Genomic DNA, 20,791 nt, shown 5'->3' with positions numbered 1-20,791 from the left:
CATGAATGGCTGGCATGACAGAGTGGGGCTGAGATTAGGGCTGTGAGCTCTGGTCTTGATTGGTGCCTGCTGGGCCACAGGGTGATGAGGTTGGTTGTCGACCTTGAGCACAAGCAGTTGGCTGTTGCAACAACAAATTAGGGTCTGCACAGAAACAAACAGCAGAAAAAGGCCAGACTGGATAGTGCATTGTCATGCTGAGCCCCCTGTGCTCTTCCTGAATCCAAGGCTAACAAGCCTCCTAAATAACCTCTGTGGGACCCCTCGCCTCCTAGTTTCCCTGGAGGGAGAAACAGCAGCATCTCCTGTGGGGGACGATGGGTCCTGCAGATGTATGCATGCGTGGACTCTTTCTGGCCTCTGGCCTCGTTTAAATAGGGTCTGAACAATAATGTTCCATGCTAAAAGCAGGGAGAAAGGAAGAAGCAGGGTGTCATGGCTCCAGTGGTGAAGTTGATAGAGTCGACTCGATTCTAGGCTGGTAGGGGAGGGCGATTGCACCCCACACTGCCTCTGGCTCTTTGGGCGAGCTGGGCTCTGGGGTCAGATAGCCAGCTCAGGTCCCACTTCTGGCGCCTGCTGAGGGGGGGGCCCTCCATAGGGCATTGAGCCTCTCTTTGTGTCAGTCTCCTGTATGTCAGTCTCCTGGACATCAGTCTCCTGGACTGTGACATGAGAAAAGGTCACCAGGAGGATGGAATAAGTTCATGCAGGTGAAAGTACTCTGGGCACCTGGCACATCTGTGTGATGTTTTTATTATGTTTTTTTATGTTTTTATCATGATGAAAGCAACCCCAGAGGTCATCAGGAATCAGATGCATTGCAGAGCAGGTCACTGGTCTCTGACTTGGCTTTTGGTCTTTCAGGACTGGAAAGGAAAGGAACAAGGCAGACAGGTATGCCCTGGATTGCCAGGAGAAGGCGTACTGGCTGGTGCACCGGTGCCCTGTGAGTATCCTCCGGCTTGGTACCTCCCTCCTCTCCCTCCTCCTGTATCACCACACCTTTCCCTGGCTCATTCCCTCTGGAGCTAGAATTGAATCAGCAGGAGGGCTGCCCCCCACCCTGCTTGCTTGGAAGAGGAAGCATATTGGTCTCCTGGGCCCTGGGTGAGCCCTTGCTGAGGTTAAGAGGTGCAGAATCCTAAGGGGGGGACCTGGGTGAGTTTGCCTTCAGGAGGGTAGGACTTTTTGTTGGTTTGTTCAGTGTGCTTTGGAAAAGGAATATAAGAAGAAGAAAAAAAGAACACAGGCGCCAAAGCAGAAAAACAAAATGCTGTAGAGCACTGAAATTGCATCGCCAGATCCAGGCCCGGTGCCAGCTGGCCCTCCCCTCCTCTTCTGGACCCAGTGCCCCTGCTGAGCTGGGAGGAGGCGAGGAGTTTGGGCACTGAGCCTCTTGCTCACAGCGCCAGTGTCTCTAGCTCCCAGACTGTCTCTGCAGAGGGCTCTAGGCTTGTCCATTAGTGCTGTAGAATCTTCCCCCACTGTGGTTAGCTCTGCTGCCTCAGTTTCCTCGTGTGTCTGACCCATGTGCTGGCTACAGATCAGGGTGGAGACCAGGTGAAGGGATCCTGGAAAGTGAAGATGTTCTCTCTGTGCATCAGTTTGGGTGTCTCGTCGAAGATAAGGTCCGGGGGTGGATGCCCAAGAAGTTTGCCTGATTTTGCTTCTTTCCAGGACTCCTGTAGACAAACCAGTTGCCCACATGGGAACCTAGGGGGCTGGGTGAAGGGTGATGACTGAGCACGGGGTGCTGGGGAGAGAGCCCCAAGCTCATGCCTGTTCCTCGGCAGCTCAGCAGTATTTCATTATTCAGCCTGCATGGGGTCATCTCTTCCTAATGGGGAGACTAGTGAGGAGGAGGGAACAAAGCAGAAAGCCACCCATCTGGCAAGATGCCCTGGTGCCCAGCAGCCCTGGGACAAGGGAATCCTGCTCCTTGAAGGATGGACCGTGTCTTCCGGGTTGCAGGTAGTGGGAGGGTTGCAGGGTGGGTGTGCCAGTGTGACGGCGCACTTTGCAAAGTGGTCAAGACTGCTGCACACATGACCTGCCAAGTCCCTTTCTGCCCTCTGCCCCTCAACTAGGTGGGAAAAGAAGCGGTGACCCAAGTTCTTTGGCGTGAGCTCTCAGCCCCCATAGCAGGGAAATGGCTGAGCGACGGTGGTGGCCAGTGTGACTCAGAGGACATAAACGTGACAGCATGTCCCTGTGATTCCTAATTCCCTCATGGCCAGGCCACCCCCCCACCCAGTCCCTTACTACCCCACTTCCTTACTCCCATCCCCAGCTCTGCCATTGTTATCTTCAGGGTCGACCTGATTCTGCCTCCTCCCACATTTCCTGTCTCATTTCACCTGTACCTCTGTGTGGAAGGCAGAATTTTTACCCCCATTTTGCTGATAAGCTGAGGCTCAGGGTTGTTGACAGTTGGCTAATCTGACACTGATAGGGGCCCACGGGTCATAGGGCCTCCCTCCTCTCCTACGGCTGTGTCTTAACGCAGTTAAGCTCTTTTCCCCATGTGCCTGGGGCTTTGTGAGCACTGCAGGCCCAAGGCTCAGAAGGAGGCTTTGGTAGCAATTGTAAAACTCCTCGGCTGCTAAACTGCTCTTCACCCCTAATCTCACTGGTGCTGCCAGAAGTCAGAACTGGACAGTTTGTCAAAGATGAGGCTGAGTGCATCTGGAGCCTGCGGTCCTGCCTTAGAGCACTCAGCCCTCGGCGGCCTGGGAGGTGAGGGGCTCGTGCTGCCGGAAGAGCATCCCGTGTGACGTCAGCTGTCCTGGAATCTGCACAATCTGACTGATGGGCCAGGGAGCCCAGGATCTTCGGGACTGTCTCCAGGAGACCCAAACAAACTGTCGGTTCTGTGGGAGGACAGCCAGCCAGGCAGCCCATCTGTGGACAGAACGTTCCCCATGCTGGAGCAGGGACAGGCCTGCGTCCCTGAGCTCCTGTCTACATGTCTGTTCATGAGTCCATGGAACCTGCATGGGGCCAGACTCTGCCAGCTGTGGGGCTCGGGGCTGGGCATACCACGCCACTGGGAGTGACACTGAGTGTGGTGTAAGCTCTCTGCAAGTTCATGTACTTCACCTGGTGGCGGTGAATCATTGTCCCACTGCTCAGATGGGGAGACCGAGGCCCAGAAAGTGGTGGCACCTTGCGCAGTGCTTGGGTGTGAATCCCTGTTATCTGACATGACGCTGCTCTGGAGGGAGCACCCAGGGATGGTGCCTCCTCTCAGCTCAAGGGATATTAAAATCCAAATAGCCATAGCCATCACTCAGGTGAGCAGTGCTCCCCCAGCGATAAGCCCCCAGTGCTGGGGGCACAGCCAGGGATGGTGGATTTAAGGGAGGGGAAGGGATGACAGTCGATCATGGCCATGGCAGAGGCCAAGGTCAGCGGTGGTGGTGGGGAGGGCTCTGACAGCAGCCAGTTCCCGTGCTGAGCTCAGTGTGACCCAGCGTCCCACAAGAAGGAAAACCACACACCACTTCCATTTCTTACCCAAAGGGAACCAAACACAGATCTGGGCAGGATGCAGACAACAGCTAGTTGTGTAAATGGACAGAAGGAGACACGGCGCCTTTAGAAATGCAACTGTGGGGCTCCCGTGTGACTTTGCTGCCCCTCTCTGGGGCTTCTGTGTCGCCAAGGAATTGGCCCTCTGCTCAGCCCTGGTCTGGGGCAGGCTGCCTTGGGCGGTGTAGGCTTGAGTGAAATTGTCACTTACCAAATGTCAAGCTCCATGGACCTTGTTTCAACCACAAATGCAGACACGTTCCAGGTCCGCCTGTGCCGGGGGCGGGGAGAGATGGCGGCCTTCCGCTTCCTGATGAGGTTGGGCTGAATGTCTAAAATGGAGAATAGCAAGACAAATGAAAATCTACCCACAGGGTGGGATGTTGTGAAACTGCTAAAATAATATCTTCCAAAGCCATTTATTGACGCAAGGAAATCGCCCAGCATATAAGATGATGTCACAAAAGCAGGATGGAAAACTTCATCTGCTCTGATCCAGATTCAAACAAGTGCAATGTTCATGGTCCACACACGGTCTTCGCCAGACACTTACTAGGCACCGGGACAATGAGCCAAGACAGATGTGGTCCTGGCCCACAGGAAGCTCCCGATGCCTGGTGGAGAGACGGAGACCGAGGCTATGGCACACCTGGATGTGTGACGTGCACAACACAGGGACAGCTCGGAGAGCAGGGCCCGTCGCATGGGCGTCTGGGAGCACCTTTCACTGGAAGTGATACTGAAGCCGAGACCTGCTTGGGGTCCCCTTCTCTGACCCTTCCATTTGAACTCACCTCCCTGTTTCAGCCCACGTCTCTCCATCTCTTCCCCGCTTTCCTTTGTTTAGGAAACCATCTGGTGTTTCATTTATTGTTTGTTTTCTGTCACATGCACCGAGAGGGTCTGACTGACATGCTAGGGGGGAGAAGGACAGAGCTCACCGGGCGGTGCCCTGCTCTGGAGGGCTGGTTCTGGGAATGGCTTCCTGGAGCTGTGGGTGGGGGGACACGGAAGGGCCTTTCCTCATCTGAATTACGGAGCATAGCAAACTGCCACTTTGGCTGAAGCCCAAGGGGTGGAGCTGGGGCATCTGTCCAGGCAGTCACTCCCCCGTCCACGGCGGGGGCTGCTTGCGGGCGTCCTGGTGATGCCGGGCTGAACGCACCTGTGTGCCTCCTTATCTGCTGCCACCGGCCGCAGGGATACTGCTGGCTGCTACTAGCGCACACAATCAGCTCTGCTTATCTATCTTCTTGCGAGCCACCCACTTGCGAGCCAGAAACTATCTGCAGTGACTCTGGTGACTGTCCCAAGGACCAAGCCTTTTTTTTTTTAAGACTTATTTTTTTTTTAATTTATGCCTACAAGAGCTGGGGTGTAGGCCAGAGGTGCAGGGGGGTGAGAGGATTCACCAGAGACAGAGTGGGGAACAGAACAGGCAGATTGACTGAAATCACTGCTGAGGGGAGCAGCAGGGAGACAGGAGAGGTCTGCCGCGCCATGTGGGTAGCTCCCTGGCCCGGGATCGAATTTGTGCTGCAGTGGCTGGTGATAGCTTCATAGTGCTGAGACTTTAATCCCTGCGCCACCAGGGAGGCCCAAGAGACCAAAGACTTGATGCCACTTGATGAAGGAGTGAATGAATAGAGCCTGGGGCAGGGGACCATGTCCCCACACAGGCAGCTCTAGGGGGAGTTCTGAAGGCGGGGCTCTGAGAAGGGACCCCAGCTTGCAGGGAATGACTGAGGCCACTGGGGTCCTGAGAGGTGATGCCTGGTGCTGGGCAGCCAGGGGGATATCCTGGTTGTTCTGTGGGTGCAGAGTCAGGAGGGGCTGGCACTGGCAGGATGGCAGAGTAATGAAGCCTGGGGCTGGTTACAGCTCTGAGAACCCTGTGGCAACATGGTTATGTGGGTGCACTGCTGAGCACTGGATTTATCAGTGGGGGTCAAGTTCAAAGGGAAGAATTGGAGGAGCTCAGGATCTGTGCACTGAAGCTGCAGAGCCAGTGCAAGCCTGTGCAAGGGCAGCCGGCCAGCCTGTCAAGGCTCCTTGGGTGTGGCCTGGGTGTGCATGCATGTGAGTTTATGTGAACATGTGTGTGCCAACATGTGAGCGTGGATATATGTATGAGTGTAGATATGAGTATATTCTTGTGTGTGAGTGTGTGCGAGTGTGAGTTGTGTGAGGATATACAAGCAAGCATGAGGGTGTGTATGTGAGTCAAAGAGTGTGTGTCACAGCCTGTGTATGCAAGCATGTGATCATGTGAATGAGTAAATTCTAAGTGTGAGGGTGTGTATGCATGAGTATGTGTGTGCATGTAGGTGAGAGTGTGCATCAATGAATGTAAGTGTGCAAATACATGAGTGTGCAAACACATGTGACTGTATGTAAGGAAGTTGTGCATTCCTGCCTGTGAGGTGAGGGTGTGAGTTCTAAGTGTGAGAGTGTGTAAGCCAAGGGTGTATCTTTGAGTCTAAGGTGGTGTGAGGTGAAGGGTGAGTGTGCAAATGTGTGATGGTGTGAGTGTGAATGTGTGTGTGATGTCTTCGGTCACTCTGTGTGGGGGGGAGGCAATTTCTAGACCTCCCACCCCCCCACCCCCTACCCAGTGCAGGCTCCTCCACGCTCAGCAGGGTCCCACTAGCACTGGTTCCGGCTTCTCTATTGTCTCTTGGCGCCTCTTGTCATCTGCGGGGTTAACTGACAAGTGGCTGCTTCCCCAGGAGGCTGGAATGCCTGGAGATGGTTGCTGGGAATGCCTGAGGCGTCCCTGTGACCCTCACTGCGGGTCCCCAGGGCAAGTGCATGCCTGTGCTCGTAAGCGCCCGACAAACATCTGCAGCTCGAGGTCCACGTGTAACCACCAGGGCGAGGACATGTTAGCCTCTTTGCCTTGTTCTCCTCCCTACTTACTTTCTATTTCTCCCCTTCTCGCCCACTGTATGTCCAGTGGTTGCCCCCAGTAGCCTGATGAACGGGGATGCCAGACTCAGCAAATACAACCGCGTGCCAAGTTAATCTGAATATCAGATAAGCAGTCAATGATTTACGTCTCAATATTTTTTATACTTATTGTGTATTTATACTGAAACATATGGAGTATATTTTTATATAAGATTGTGTATCAAAATCACTTGTTGTTCATCTGAAATTCAAATTTCAAACTGGGTGTCCTATGTTTTATTTGGCAGCCTTACTGCTGAGCTAAAAATGTGGTGGATTCTATTGATGAGACTAAAACCGGGTGCTCCCTGCCTCTGCTTTGGGGCAGTCAGCCTGATTAGTCACGGGTGTTGAGTGACTGATGGGTGCCTGGCACCCAACCAGCTCAGAGGGAAGCAGGAAACCCTTATTATTGGCCTCCAGGAAACAAGAGAGCATCTAGAGTTAAGTGATCCAGTGGAGAAAGGAACTGATGAAAACTAAGACACAGGTTTGAGTCAGGCCTTTGCATACATGACCTTAGAGTGGTACTGCCCCTGGCTCAGCCATGGACTTGTGCTGAGAACCTTACACCCCATCTTGTTAAATCTTCGCCAGAGCCTGACAGGTAGGGGGCTTATTGCTAGTTCTCAGAAGGGAGAGTGCCTGCAGAGAGGGAAGTACTTCCAAGATCTTCCTCACAACTAGGAGGTTCCTCCAGTTTTGAAAAGACATGCTGATTGATGTCTGGATTCTTTAAAGCATTCCCCCAGTGGGAAGGAGGCAGGAATCACATGTACTAATCTTAGTGAGCTCTTATAGGGCTCCATCCATCCATCCATCCACCCACCCATCCATCCATCCACCCACCCATCCATCCACCCACCCACCCATCCATCCACCCACCCATCCATCCATCCATCCACCCATCTACCCATCTATCCATTCCACCATGTTCTGTTCCTGGATGCCATGATAGTAGAACAGCCCCAGTACAACTCACCAGCTTATGCAGCCCCTCTATTTACCCTCATAGGCCCATGTGGGCTGGGCCACAAGCCCTTCTCAGCTCAATCTAATAATTGTCAACTTCTAAAACTAATCAGAATCTCCTTGGAGCGATCCTTATGTTATTTTTATTCCATCCAGCCAGGGATGAACAATGTGCTGGACTATGGCCTGGATCGCGTGACCAATCCGAATGAAGTTCAGGTAAACCAGGTGGGTGTCTGCTGCAGACTGTGGGCAGGCCTGGGTTGGGCTCTGAGGCTGCAGATGGTGTGAGGGTCAGAGCGGGGAGGCCATGGCCTGGGGCCTGAGCATGGAGAGACTGCAGAGCACAGCCCTGCGACCAGACAGCGGGTTTGTAGACTTTTCTGAACCACAGAAAAGCCTTTGAAAATCTGCTGCCAGCTATGAACCCTTCTATCCAAATGCACAGACATTCTGCCCATTTTCAGCCAGTTCCCAGGCCCCTGGCGACTAGAAGCTGCAGGCTCAACACCCTGGAATCAGAGTTGGCTTTAGACCTTACTCCCCCTGGAATTTCACATGTCAGTGGGGTGGGAATCTTACAAACAATCTCCACCTTTTTTTTTTTAAGTTTTGTTTAAAAACTTCTTTGATGAGGACCCTGTCCCTCAATAGGCCGCCATTCACGACGGATGACCGATTTCAATTTCCTGTGGGGTTTTTTATTTAAAGAAACGTCGGTCATGAGTGTCCAGGTTAGGGCTTCCTGTGGGGTGTCGGGGAGCAGCCATGGCCTCGGCCTAGGATCTTTGCCTTTCCTGCTGGCCTCCCAGTCCGATGTGCTGAGTCCGCCCATTGTCCAGTGTACCCCGGGGGGACAGGACTGCCCGGTGGAGACTCACTGATCCCACTAAACCAGCCTGAAGCTCATATTAACTAGTCTGAGAGACTTCGCTGCCTCCTGTTGAATGCTGTCTTTGGTCAGGGAGGGCTTGGGGCTCTCTCTGTCCTCTTCAAGCCTTCAGGCCCAAGTGGGCAAAGAGGGAGGAGCAAGAGGCAGGAGAAGGCAGAGGGAGCAGGAAAAACAAGGCGAGGCAGCTCTGTGATGTGTGTGAACTTTGGCTCATTTGGACCTGGAACTCAAGATGTCAGTGGGTACACCCCACCCCCCCCCCCCAGTGCCAGAGGGCGTCCTGGGGGGACATCCTGAGGTACCTTGTCCCCAGCACACGGTGACCTTACCTTTGACCCACACCTGGCACCGTCAGCTTCCCAGCCTTCTCCACGCTCCCTGCCTCAGAGAACAGGTAATTGCCGAGGCCTGGTAGGTTCTGTCTCCATGGAAACAAAATCATCAGGGAAAGCACTGAACCCTGGTAGAAGATTTGCCTTTTTTAAGGATAACTGGCAGCTCTGGAAGCTTCTCTGGAGGAGGGGAGGGTCGAGGTGGAAAGCACACCGCTCAGTCTGCCCCCAGCCAGCCAGGATTACACGCACGTGTGTGCGTGTGTGCGTGTGTGCTCGTGCGTGTGCGCACACGTGTGTTTGTGTGGGTGCGCGCACATGTGTGTATGTGTGTGCACGTGCATGTGTGTATGCATGTGTGTGTGCGTGTGTGTGTGTGTGTGTGTACTTTAACTTCATCTCAGGGAGAGGCAGGGAGCTTGCCTTTGGATCTCAAAATCCTTTCCTGCCAGATACTGGCGGTGCCCTCAGTGTGTGTGAGGCAGGGGCTGTCTCCGCCCTGCTGGTGTTGGCCACGGGGTGCTTCTCTCTGGTTTACCCTCATCTTCTCTGTCTCTTTTTCTCCCACCAGCTCTCTTTCTCCGATCTGTGCACCTGGGTCACTGTGGAATATCAAGAAGAACAAAGAGCTGTCATTTCATGCCAACTGGCCCCTGCGGCCCTGCCCCCACCCCAGCGCCTCGCACACACAGCGGTTTGGGAAGGCAGGCAGGGGCTGTGTTATCAGCCTCAAGCGTTTCCCACAAACACCCCTTCTTTTGCTGTGTTTATCTGCCCTGAGGGGAGAGGGGCCCAGAACATGAAGTATCTTCATGAGGCCTTGGGAGTACAAGGGTTTCCTAGTTTTGTCTCTGTTCGGAGCAGAGCTAGCTTGCAGAGAGAATATGCCATTTCTGAGCATTAGTAACTGGAAACGAGATCTGTTCTCTTGAAACGCAGGCAAAAAACCCCAAAGACACAAGCAGCATCGAGTGTCAGAAAGGAGGCTCCGTCAGCAGAGTCCCGGGCCCTGGGTGACCCAGTGCCTCAGGCTGAGGGTCTCTGGCCAGTGTGGCTGCCCCGTCTTAGGAGGAACAGGCCTGGTGTTGGGGGTCGGGGCCACCCCCAGAGAAACCTTTCTCGGTTCCATTATCTGGAGGCATACGGGGTGCCAAGTGGACAGAGTCCCCCTGCTTTCCCTTTAATTCAGGGAGCATTTGACCTTTGAAGTAGAAGCGGAGTGGCAGCCAGCCCCTGGCCTGGCTGTGGGCTGTGGTACCCAGAGCTGGCCCTTCCTCCCTCGATCCCGACAGGGTTACATGGTCATTCAGTGACGGAGTTCAGCCGGGCATGCTGAGGGGGGCTAGCTTGGGGGTGAGCCCCAGCTCTGCTGCTCCCTGGGTGTGTGGCCTGGGACCAGCCCTGGAGCCATTCGAAGGTTTAGTCTCCTCATCTAATAAGACTTGGGGATGATGATCACTCCTTCCCTGGAGGGTTAAATGAGTTCATTTGTGACATGTCTCCAAGTGTCTGGAATGGTCGCCAGTGTGGACACTCCCCCAAACATTGAGGGAGAGAATTTTTGTGGCCCCATGGATCTTCGACCCTGTTTTGGGGGCCATCAGTTTTCTAGTCAATTTTTTCTTCTGCCCTTACATGAGACGCCCGTCGCGCCCTCCTTGCCTAGCCCTATAGACAGCTGCCCTGAGCAGCCCAGTTGGTGCTGGTCTGCACACTGGTCTTGGGGTGAAAGACAGAAACACGGCCCCACATGTTAGTTTCTGTGCTCTGCAGAGCCTGGGGGGCCTCAGTGAGGGCTTCCCTCCACGGACCCTCTGAGTGGGGACGGTTTTCTTGTGGCCCCCTGGTGACTGGTGCTGGCGGGGAAGGGGTGACTCTAAGGGCTTGGGGCCTGGCGTGGGGCTGAGGGCTCCCCCAGGTCCCGGCTCAGGGATGACTCACAACCTGAGGAGGCAGTGTGTCTCGTTACCAGTTCAGTTTCAGAGGTGAGAGGACAGGCAAGGAAACTGGGCCACTTCGCCAAGACACACTGGGACATGGCGAAGCAGGGATTTGACCCTTGGCTGACTGGAGTCCAACCCGCTCCACGTCCACTGTGGGGCCTGATGTCTGTGTCATGGCTTCTGGATGTGTGTGGGATTTCATTAAATTCTCAAGGGATTTGATAAAGAAGGAACAGCAGTTCCATTTTTCATGACAAAATAGAGGCAGACATTTAGCAGTTTGCCCATGCTGGCCCAGCCAGGATCAAATCTAGGTCTCCCCTTTTGTTCTATAGCTCTTGCCTTTCCCTGACACCCTTATCCCCCTACCTGCCCCTAGCCCTGCCCTTTGGTCCTGCTGCAAGGCCAGGTTCTTGGGCAGATGATTTATATGCTGGCCCAGGGTCCTCCCTACGGTCAGTCGGGACCCCACTTGGTTTACTATATGTACATATTATCTCACAGTATTTTACATGTATTCCATTGCAATGTATGTTTAATATATGCACGTATGCGTATATCTGTCAGGACAAGGATCCTGCATTTCGTTTTGCACCGGGTCCTACAGCTTGCAGTCAGGGCTGCCTTCCCCTTCCCCTGAGCAGGAAGTACCTGGCAGGACAGATACTACATCAGATGGTCACAGCCTTGAACTCTTGTCTCCATGGACAGCCTCGCCTTTCTCTTTTCCTGTCTGCTTCGCATTAACCACTTCAGTTCCAGATATCCCCTTTTGACCCTCAGTGTCTGTGATCCCCCACTTCTCACGGCTCTCCCCATCTGCATTTTGCTCCTGGCTTGCCGGCCCCTTGCTGTGTCTGCGCAGGTGCCTGCCTGGCTGCCTGAGCCCAGGGCCTTGCCTCTCTCCCTGGCTCCTTCGCTCCCGCCTGCAGTGTACCCCGTGACCCCGCCTGCCCTGACAATTGTCTGTGGCCGGATCCGGGCTTCAGGCTGACAAGCTGGCCACGGAGCTGTGTAAACAAGCTCTCAGTGTGTCCCTATTTGGACAACTCTGCAAGTGGAAAAAAAATAAGACAGTATTCCAGGAATGCAGGGAATTTGAGGATCCTCAGGCAGGGCATCCCTCTGCAGCCAAGGATGTGGGCTTAAGAAGTGACTTCACGCCAGGAGGAATGAAAGGCTGGGAATGCAAAGGATTTGTGCATGAACTCCTGGGTGAAAATGTTTCCTTATTTTCTTATAAGGTGTTTTTTTTTTAATTGCTTAGAAGTATGTGTGATCATGGAATTTTTAATAACTTTGATTTTCTTTAAATCAATGTTTCTTATCACGTTTGACAAAGCAATAATAATATTGATAGTAAGTTTCGGAGATTTAGCAAATAAAAACAGGATGACCAGTTAAATTTGAATTTCAGGTAAACAGTGAACAGCTTTTCTTGTTGCTAGTATAGTTTTAAAGATTGCAGGGGCATCTACCTTATTCTGTGATGAGGGTTAACGCTGTTATTCTCAGGAGAGTATACGAGCCCAAATCAACAGCCAGTGTGTGCTGAGTCTCTGCTGTGCTGGTTGCCTGTGTCTATTATCTCATTCAACCCTCCTTTTTCCCTATTCCCTTTTATAAAGGAGAAAACAGAGGCTTTTGGAGGCTTAATAACTCATCCAAAGCTGTGTGGGCGCCAGAAGCAGGACAGGGACTTGAGTCTGATACCAGAGTGCAGCCTCTTTCCTGAACCATCCTCACCTCTCCCCCATCCCCCTCTTGATTAAATTCGCTCTTTGTCTTTTAGAAAAGTCTAGAAGCCTCTCCACCAACACCCTGATAGACACAAACCCCTATAAGGTCACAGATCCTCAGCATATCAATCTAGAGGAAGCTGGACGAGGGGCATCTATTTTCAAAGCTAGAAATTAATGCTGAAAATCCATGCAGACAATCTAAGGTGAGGTAGGAAAGCCTCAGTTTCAAGTGAACCCACTGCTGTCTGATTCCCAAAAGGTGGCTGCTAAGTTCTGGGGATCAGAAAGCCACAGTAAACCATACCATCAATTCAGAACCCTACAAAGGTAATAAATCAGATGAAGTGAATAAAAATATAAAAAATTGTAAACCCTTATTATTGAGAAAATGGCCCCAGAGACGAACATATTAGGCCAAAGTCAGACCATGCTAGGTCGACTAGAAATGAATGTGTGGGTGACTGACTTGTAAGGATAGCTCCCTTGGGGTGTAGAGAACATCAGGACTAAGAATCTGGCTCATTTCATCTGTGTTCATCCCTGCAGGAGTCTTACTGGCCATAGAGAACAATGGCTGGCAGGAAGTGGACACAGAACAGTAGATGATAGAAATTGTCCACAGAACAATGGCTGCAAGGAAATGGCCACGGGACAGTGACTGACAGGAAGTGGCCACAGAACATTGGCTGACAGGAAGTGGCCACGGGACAGTGACTGACAGGAAGTGGTCATGGGACAGTGGCTGACAGGAAGTGGCCACGGAACAGTGGATGATAGAAAGTGGCCACAAAACAGTGGCTGACAGGAAGTGTCCACAAAGCAATGGCTGACAGGAATTTACATTTTGGGTTCTGGTACTTGAAATGACAGTATCTTCTGAGCAGGGAGGGAGGGGTACAGCATGATTAGGATCTTTACATCATTAATGATTCCCCACCGCCAGTTTTAGTGAGATATTATTGGCATATAACTTACGGAAGTTTACGGTGTGTAATATTAATATGATGATCAGATATTTGCATATTTTGCAAAATGATTATCACAATTAGCTCCTCCTTCCCCTCACATAATTATGACGTGCGTGTGTCTCTTTGTGTGTGTGTGTGTGTTTGGTGATAACATTTAAGATGTAGTTTCTTAGCAATTTTCAAGTGTATGATACAGTGTGGTTAATTATAGTCACATGCTGCGCATTAGCTCCTCAGATCTTATTTATCTTATAGCTGGGAGTTTGTTTTACCATCATCAACATTAATTAAAGAGTGCTTCCTGTGTTTGTGTTTCATCTTGTGATAGGGATTTAGTTCTCTTTTTTGTTTTATTTTTACATGAAGCGACTGGGCAGAGTCTTTTCATCCTGTGGCTTCACAGCTCCAGGGCAAGGGAGGAATTGAAGAAGAGAGCAGGCTATTTTCTCTTTCTCATGGATCACTGTAAAGGGCAGTTCTAGGTTTGAATCTTGACCAATTACCAAAAAAGAGATGCTGAGAAAATTGTCCAGAACCTCTCAGAGCCTAGGTTTGCTCAGTTGAAAAGTGGAATAATAAACCCTCCTTCTTTTAAACGTTGTAAGGGCTCAGGGAGGTGTAAATTGCTTTGCACTAGGTGGTTATTATTACACTGAAGTCCAGCTTCCTCTTTGAGCAGAGGACGTAGATCAGCAGATACCATTCTTAATAATCAGCTTCAGCATCTAACAGGAGAATCTCACTGCAGTATCTGACTGCAAATGCACTCTGGCCCCAAGGCCCTTTTTGACCTGAAACGTGCATCTTCTAAAAACCTGTCCTGTGTTTGGAGAGAACAGGAGCAGGATATCAGTGTGTTGCCAAAACAATTTGGATCCTTTGGGGGAGTGTTTTAAATTTTTAAGTGGAAAAATAATCTATTAAACTTAGAATATATATCTCCATCTTTCTGGGCCACTGAGCACACTGGGATTATCATTTATTTGCTATTTGTTAAGCAGCTACTTTCCACCAGACATTAAGCTGGGAGGGTAGATATGGCCTTCCTGCTCTTCCTGGTTCTTTGTGGGTGATATGTACATTAAACAGAGTCATGCAAACAAAGATATAATTACAACCGCGATGCGTGATAGGAAGGAGGAGTGTGTGTGAGTGCAAAGCAGAGACACCCACCTGGGCTTTACCTTTCTGAGATAATGCTCTCTACTTCCCCACCCAGCCAAAAAGGTTTCCGGTGAAAAGCAATTATGTAGAAGCAAGCGAGTAAATTTTGCTTTGAATTAGAAAGGCAAGAGAATGTGGCCCTTCCAGATCAGACCCACCTTCTTTCCTTGTCAGTGACTCTGGGCCAGCACTGTTTTACTAACTGGCTAAGGGAAATCACATCTTCCAGGGACTTCTGACTCTATTTCAAGGGAAGACTTGGTTGCATGAAGCAGCGTAGATATTTGCAGCTAAGAGTTAAAATGCTCAGCTTAAAGTATAAGAGTCAGCACCAGGTAGCCACTAACACAACCAAACCTCAGAAAACTGAGACAGGAAGGCTAACTGTACCCAATTTGTCAGAGTGTAGAAGATTTCAGGAGACGGTTTCCAGGAGTTTCTAAGACTCTAACATGGAGTCCCTCTTGCAGCCAGCCTTTCTCTGCTGTAACTCATACAGTCCAGAGAAAGGACTGTATGAGTCCTTTATGAGTCCTGGATGAGTCCATCCAGCTGACCCCCAGGATGAAGCTCTGCAGCCTCAGTGAAAGGTTGGGTCCTGATAGGATCTTCCAAATTATGTCTCCATGCTGAGCCTCAGCTTTCAGTGGGTGCTGGTCTTAAGTTTGTTAATTGTGTGTTTTGTTTTTGATTATGTGGCTTTTCTTTTTTCACTTGTGGTATTGGTCAAATTGTTATGCATACCTGAGGAACGAATATCCCGGCTCCTTTAGAACTCTCTCGTGAGAAAAGAAACACTCAAGTTGCATCTTGTGTGTTTTCCCATTTTTAAACCTCAGAGTCCATCTCCGGTGGCTCTGTTGCTACAACTATGGTAGCTTGGGACCAACCCCACATGCAGTCCTTAATTTACCTTGGCTTTTAGGAGGGCAAGGTAAAGTTACAGTGGTAAATCACACTCTTCCCTCATCCCAGCTCTTACTTGGCCTAATTCTCCAGTGGCTGGGTAGAATAGGGTGGAGGTGGTGGAGGTGGGGAGAGTCTGCTTTTAAGTAAGAAAAGGCGACCAGTTCCCTCCTGGGGAAGGATTTTTATTTTTCAAGTGGGTATTGGAACTGTCATTTAATGGCCCCTGTTTGATGGTTTTGCTTCTTTGTTTTACAGAAACAAACAATCACCGCTGTTAAAAAAGAGGTAATTAGTCTCCCAATTCCAGCAAAATTTGATTTCAAATCCTGAACAGATTCTATGTGCTTTGGCTTTCTGCTCTGCACTCGGTAATGAAATGAAAGCCACGTGGAACCTCCAAACAATTGTTTCCGAGAATGAACGGAGGCACAGAACGACAAAGCATCTTTTGTTTGATCTGAGTGGGTCTTATGCGGAGAGCTGGGGTAGGAAACATCCTCAGAAGCCACAGAACTGAGAAATGGGGGAGCAAAGGTTTCAGCGTATCTGCATCACCAGCTGATCCTTGCTCCTCCAGAACCAGGGCCCTTCAGAATCTTCCAGGTGGCAAATCTTGTATACAGGACCCAAGACTGAGTCCTGGGAAGTGTTGGCTATGAAGTTAGACCTGCTTCTGTCAGCCAGAGGTGCATGAGGGAAAGCCAAGCATCTGTTCCTGGGTCTAGTTTTAATGCTGCTTAGAACTTACTGTTTTCAATGGTGCCTTTTCCATACTAACACATGTGAGTTAGCTGAGCCTGGATCACAGATGAGAGCACGTGTGCTCCATGAGCATTGCCTTGGGTTATAACGAGAGAGGAGGCTCCTAATTTGGCGTTTGGGGTCACCTGTCCACGGTGACTCAGTCCTTTTGTCCTGGGTGGCTGGCTCGAGGGTGTGGGACGGGTGTGGTTCTGGAGGGCAGATGTGAGTGTCAGCTGCTGACACAGCAGGGCAGGGAACTGGATTTTTCTAACAATTCTCTCTCTTCCAGATCATGTATTACCAACAGGCTTTAATGAGGTCCACCGTGAAGTCTTCTGTGTCCCTTGGAGGGTATGGTCCCTGTTTATTGGTCTTGGTGAGGGCTAAGCAATAATGAGGCAAGAGAGATGCTTTGTTTTGTGCAGTGTCTCTCTTCCAAGCTGGTTAGGGGTCACCGTAACCTCTTGTAAAAACCTTCAGATATCTTTTGGTATCTTCCCCAAGTCCCTAATTTGCAAAAATCCCTCCTGCCCATGAAAATGTGCCCTGACCTCACTCACGTTCTCCAGGGACCTCTTTCTGTCGCTGCTAAGCCCGGATCACACCGAGAGTGCGTGTGCTCTGTGAGTGTCGCTTTGGGTTATAACGATACAGATTGTTCTCAGATAAGTGTACTCTGATGTTTGAGAAACCTGGTTTCATGGAACTAAATAGGAAGGAACTTGAAGGAGACTCAAGGCTGCTGGAAACTCCTTAGACCCACTTTTCAATTTTTACTGTTCTCAGTGCCTTTTTACTATAGTTTTGACGCCAGTCCTGCTTGGGCTTGTGGGTTGGCTTTTTTCCTTCCCTTCTGCAAAGATCTGATGGGAGATTAAGAAGGCCTTGGGGGAAATGAAGAGGTGTGGGCTCTGCCCAGCTCACTCTCGGGCTCTGAACTGTCTCAGGGGCCCTGTCCCATGGTGGTGGGACCTTGAGTATCCTGTGAGTACCGCTCCCCAGTGGGGGGTGGGGCGTGGCAGGTTTTTCCAAACTGCCGCAATACTGGGAAACGTGTTGGCTCAGATGCTCCAACTCGACTAGATGGACTGAAGTCTTGCAGAGTCACCCCTCACTCAGTGAGACCACAGGTCTTGAATAATGGGTCTGAGTTCCAGACACAGGCATTAGCCTGACAGAGGGCAGGGCTCACCGTTGACAACAGAACCCCAGGGAGTCCCTGCAACCTGGTGCTTCTGGGTTGGGCCCCAGAACGGGGGCAGACGGAGTTGGTTTGGGATCTTGAAAAATGTAAGGCGGCTGTATTTTCACAAAGCTAAGGAACCAAACGATTGGACTGGGAGATGTTTCGTTTCACAAGTAGAACCGGGACAGAGCTCGTCAGATACCCAGCAGTCTTGAGGGTTGAGTTTTCTAGGAAGACAGTGACACGTGTGTAATTGAGTCAATATAGGAAAAGCAGGGCAGCTGGTCAGCCAACCTGAGTATTGATTTCATGTCTTGGGCGTGGGACTTCTAGGAGCTGGTTTTGCATTTGCTTTTCAGGATCGTCAAATACAGCGAGCAGTTTTCTTCCAACGACGCCCTCATGTCAGGCTGCCTCCCCAGTAACCCCTGGATCTCCGATGACACCCAGTTCTGGGACCTGAATGCCAAATTGTATGTGTTCTGTCTGCTGGAGCTTTAAAAGAATGACTTTTGAGCTAGGAGCCCCGTGCCATACCCTTCTCCGTTTTTGGTGTCCTGGCGCTGTTGCCCGGGCTTCATATCCTGGCTTGGCTGGTCCTGAGCCCCTGGAGCTGAACCTCAGGCCCTGCTCATGCTGCAGCTACAACATGTAGCTGGCGTAATGCTGTGGGCTTGGAAACCTTTGCTTCCAGGGTCTGTGTTGGATTATGGGGGGATTCCAGAGGAATGAGAGAAAAACCCTTGAGTTTTGTGATTCCCTAGAATGTTAGAGCTCAGCCAGCGAAGCTCGAATGTCCTACTTGGGCTCAGGGAGACCTTTGGGAACAAGGAGGAGGGAAAGAGGGGTGGGCTTGCATCGGAGAAGAGGTGCTGGGGTCGCTGCACAGATGATAAATGGTGTGGGGCGAGGGGTGCGTGTCCATGTGTACTCCAGAGGGGCGCCTGTGTGGTAGGCAGCAGTGGCCACAGCACATCACCGGGATATGCTGAATCCCCGCCTGGCCGGGTGTGGCGGCCTGACCTCTGCTGGGCGGCCTGACCTCTGCTGGGTGGTCTCCATGGGGACATTGGTGTTCTTTGCCCTGAAGGCTGAGGGAGCCTGTGGAAGTGTGAGGCTGCACTGTGGGCCTCCCCCTCCGCTGGGAAGGCTGAACCCTGGAGGTCAAGTCCGGGGTACTGGCCAAAGCTGCGTTTTTCCAGCAAGTGACTGCTTGGCCTGTGCATGGGTGCAAGGGTGGGGAGGGTGGTGATGTCTGGGCAGAGTCCTGGGCACGGCCCCCCTTCACACTGAGCATTTGATAACTTACACCTCTGTCCTTGCAGGGTGGAGGTCCCCACCAAGATGCGGGTGGAGCGGTGGGCATTCAACTTCAGTGAGTTGATTCGAGACCCCAAGGGTCGACAGAGCTTCCAGTACTTTCTGAAGAAAGAATTCAGTGGTGGGTCTTTAAGTTTTCTAGCAAAGCTTGGCTTTTTTGCTTGATTTCCTTCAGCTGGGTGCTGCTTCTCTCCCCAGGCGGCACATTCGAATTCTCTGGGGATGTTTTAACACATTTGCCTCGATCCCATCCTGAGGTGCCTTTCTAATTGGTTTGGGGTGGAATCTCTGGGGGTTTTGAATGTTCCCCAGGGATTCTTTAATGTGTTGTTTTTATGGACAACCTGGGCCTTGGCTCCGGGTCAGCTTCCCTTGGGGTCTTATTTTTTTAAAGATTATTTATTTACTTATGCATGTAAGAGCTGGGGTGTAGGCCAGAGGTGTGTGCGGGGTGGGGGAAGGGGTGAGAGGATTCACCAGAGACAGAGTGGGGAACAGAACAGGCAGACTGACTGAAATACACTGCTGAGGGGAGCAGCGGGCGAGTCAGGAGAGGTCTGGGCGCCATGTGGGTCACTTCCCTGGCGGGGGATCGAACTTGTGCTGCAGTGGCTGCGGGTAGCTTCGTAGTGCTGACACTTAACCCCTTGCACCACCAGGATGGCCCATTCCCTTGGAGTGTTAAGGGTCTTTGGGGTTACACTTTGTATCCCTCCTCAGGGTAAGCACCTGTAATGTTACTATACTGCTTCCAGAAACGTTTGGAAAAACCAAAGGCCTACTTAGGACCAAATCCATTAGGCTGAGCATTAAATTGGTGTCACCCCTTCATCGAAATATTTACTCTCATGAGGTTTATCACTTCCTTACCGTATCTGAGGTCTGGGAGTGTTACATTTGGGCCTCAAGTCCCACATTACTCCTGAAACTAGTCTCTCTGGACATGCCATCAGCTTGTGTGAGTGCCTGTTGCAGCACATTACACTATAATATGGATTTATGAAAACCCTTCACTCTACTCAAGGCTAATTGCCATGCTATGGTGAACCCAGGAAATACAGACAGAAAAGGGGAGCCCTCTGAGCCTCGGCCAGAAGCTCCTGGCGAGTAAGCGGCTGGGGTGCCATCTAGTGGTAAAATGACAAACTATGCCTGCGCGGACCCCACGTCACTTAGTAACAGTGAGAACCCATCAAAAAAGGTTTCCCTGTGCTGTTAAAAGAGTGTTATTGGTATCTCCTTGTGAGATTCCTCAGGTTTCAGGTATGGGTCACTTAATTAATTAATTTATTATTGATATATAATTCGCATGCTTAACATTTCCTCTTGGAGAGCATGCACTTCAGTGGTTTTAGCATCTTCACAGAAGTATGCATCCAGCCCCACTCTATAAATCCAGAACATTTCACCACTTCAAAAAGAAACCCTCTGCCCATTAGAAATCATTCCCTATTCTGTCTTCCTCTGCTCCCCAGATCACTCCCCCCAAACCCCCTTCCTTTGGCCTCCCCCAACACCAGCCCTAGGCAACCACTTAATCTACTTTCATGGATTTGCTTATTCAGGACATTTCATATAAATCAAATCATATATAATATGGGGAACCCCCTGGCTGGGGACATGCTGGGTGCAAGCAGTTCCTTCCCAAGAGCACGAAGGAGAGGTTCCCGGGTTGCCCATGACCCCGGGCGTGGGAGGTGAGACAGTGTGGCTCCCCTGCCCCCACCCCCCAGGAGTGTCTGTCCAGGCTCACCTGTACCTGGGGTCCTCTGTAGGGGATGGGGGTATTCACTACACAGGAGCTCATTCTCAGCAGACGCTTTTCTTTTCTCTTCCCCGACTTGCTTCCTGGCTGGCTTTCATCTGTGTGGACCCCTGCCCCCCTGTGCAGGGGAGAATCTGGGATTCTGGGAAGCCTGTGAAGATCTGAAGTATGGAGATCAGTCCAAGGTCAAGGAGAAAGCCGAGGAGATTTACAAGTGAGGATTAGCCAGATTGTCTGAGAAGCCTCCCCTCCGACCCCCTGCTGGTCACCCCCTGGCATTTGAGGTGGAGATAGACTAGGGGGAGGGCGCCCTGCACCCCACATGTCACTGTCATCGCTGCTCTGTCCACCAAGCTATAAATACTCACCAC

At 51.1% G+C, this 20,791-nt stretch overlaps 1 protein-coding gene across 2 annotated transcripts in view; it reads left to right on the top strand.

Annotated features, from left to right (window-relative positions):
* Nucleotides 1–20,791, top strand: part of RGS9 (regulator of G protein signaling 9) — a gene marked incomplete at its 5' end in the record, with an annotated part of 50,346 nt that overhangs the window by 15,614 nt on the left and 13,941 nt on the right. Inside the window, 7 exons of one of the 2 annotated variants that reach the window (XM_084238904.1) lie at nt 868–949; nt 7,612–7,674; nt 15,661–15,690; nt 16,439–16,500; nt 17,695–17,808; nt 18,661–18,776; nt 20,547–20,634. In XM_084238904.1, coding sequence (XP_084095030.1) covers nt 868–949; nt 7,612–7,674; nt 15,661–15,690; nt 16,439–16,500; nt 17,695–17,808; nt 18,661–18,776; nt 20,547–20,634 — 555 coding nt within the window. Of the gene's footprint in view, nt 1–867; nt 950–7,611; nt 7,684–15,660; nt 15,691–16,438; nt 16,501–17,694; nt 17,809–18,660; nt 18,777–20,546; nt 20,635–20,791 lie in introns of both variants that reach the window. The other variant, XM_084238903.1, reaches the window with a different exon arrangement.

This window comes from Talpa europaea (genome assembly GCF_964194135.1).
Source record: "Talpa europaea genome assembly, chromosome: 7".
Classification (NCBI taxonomy): domain Eukaryota; kingdom Metazoa; phylum Chordata; class Mammalia; order Eulipotyphla; family Talpidae; genus Talpa; species Talpa europaea.
Note: the sequence above shows the minus strand (reverse complement) of the source record. Positions and strands in the feature narration are given on the sequence as shown.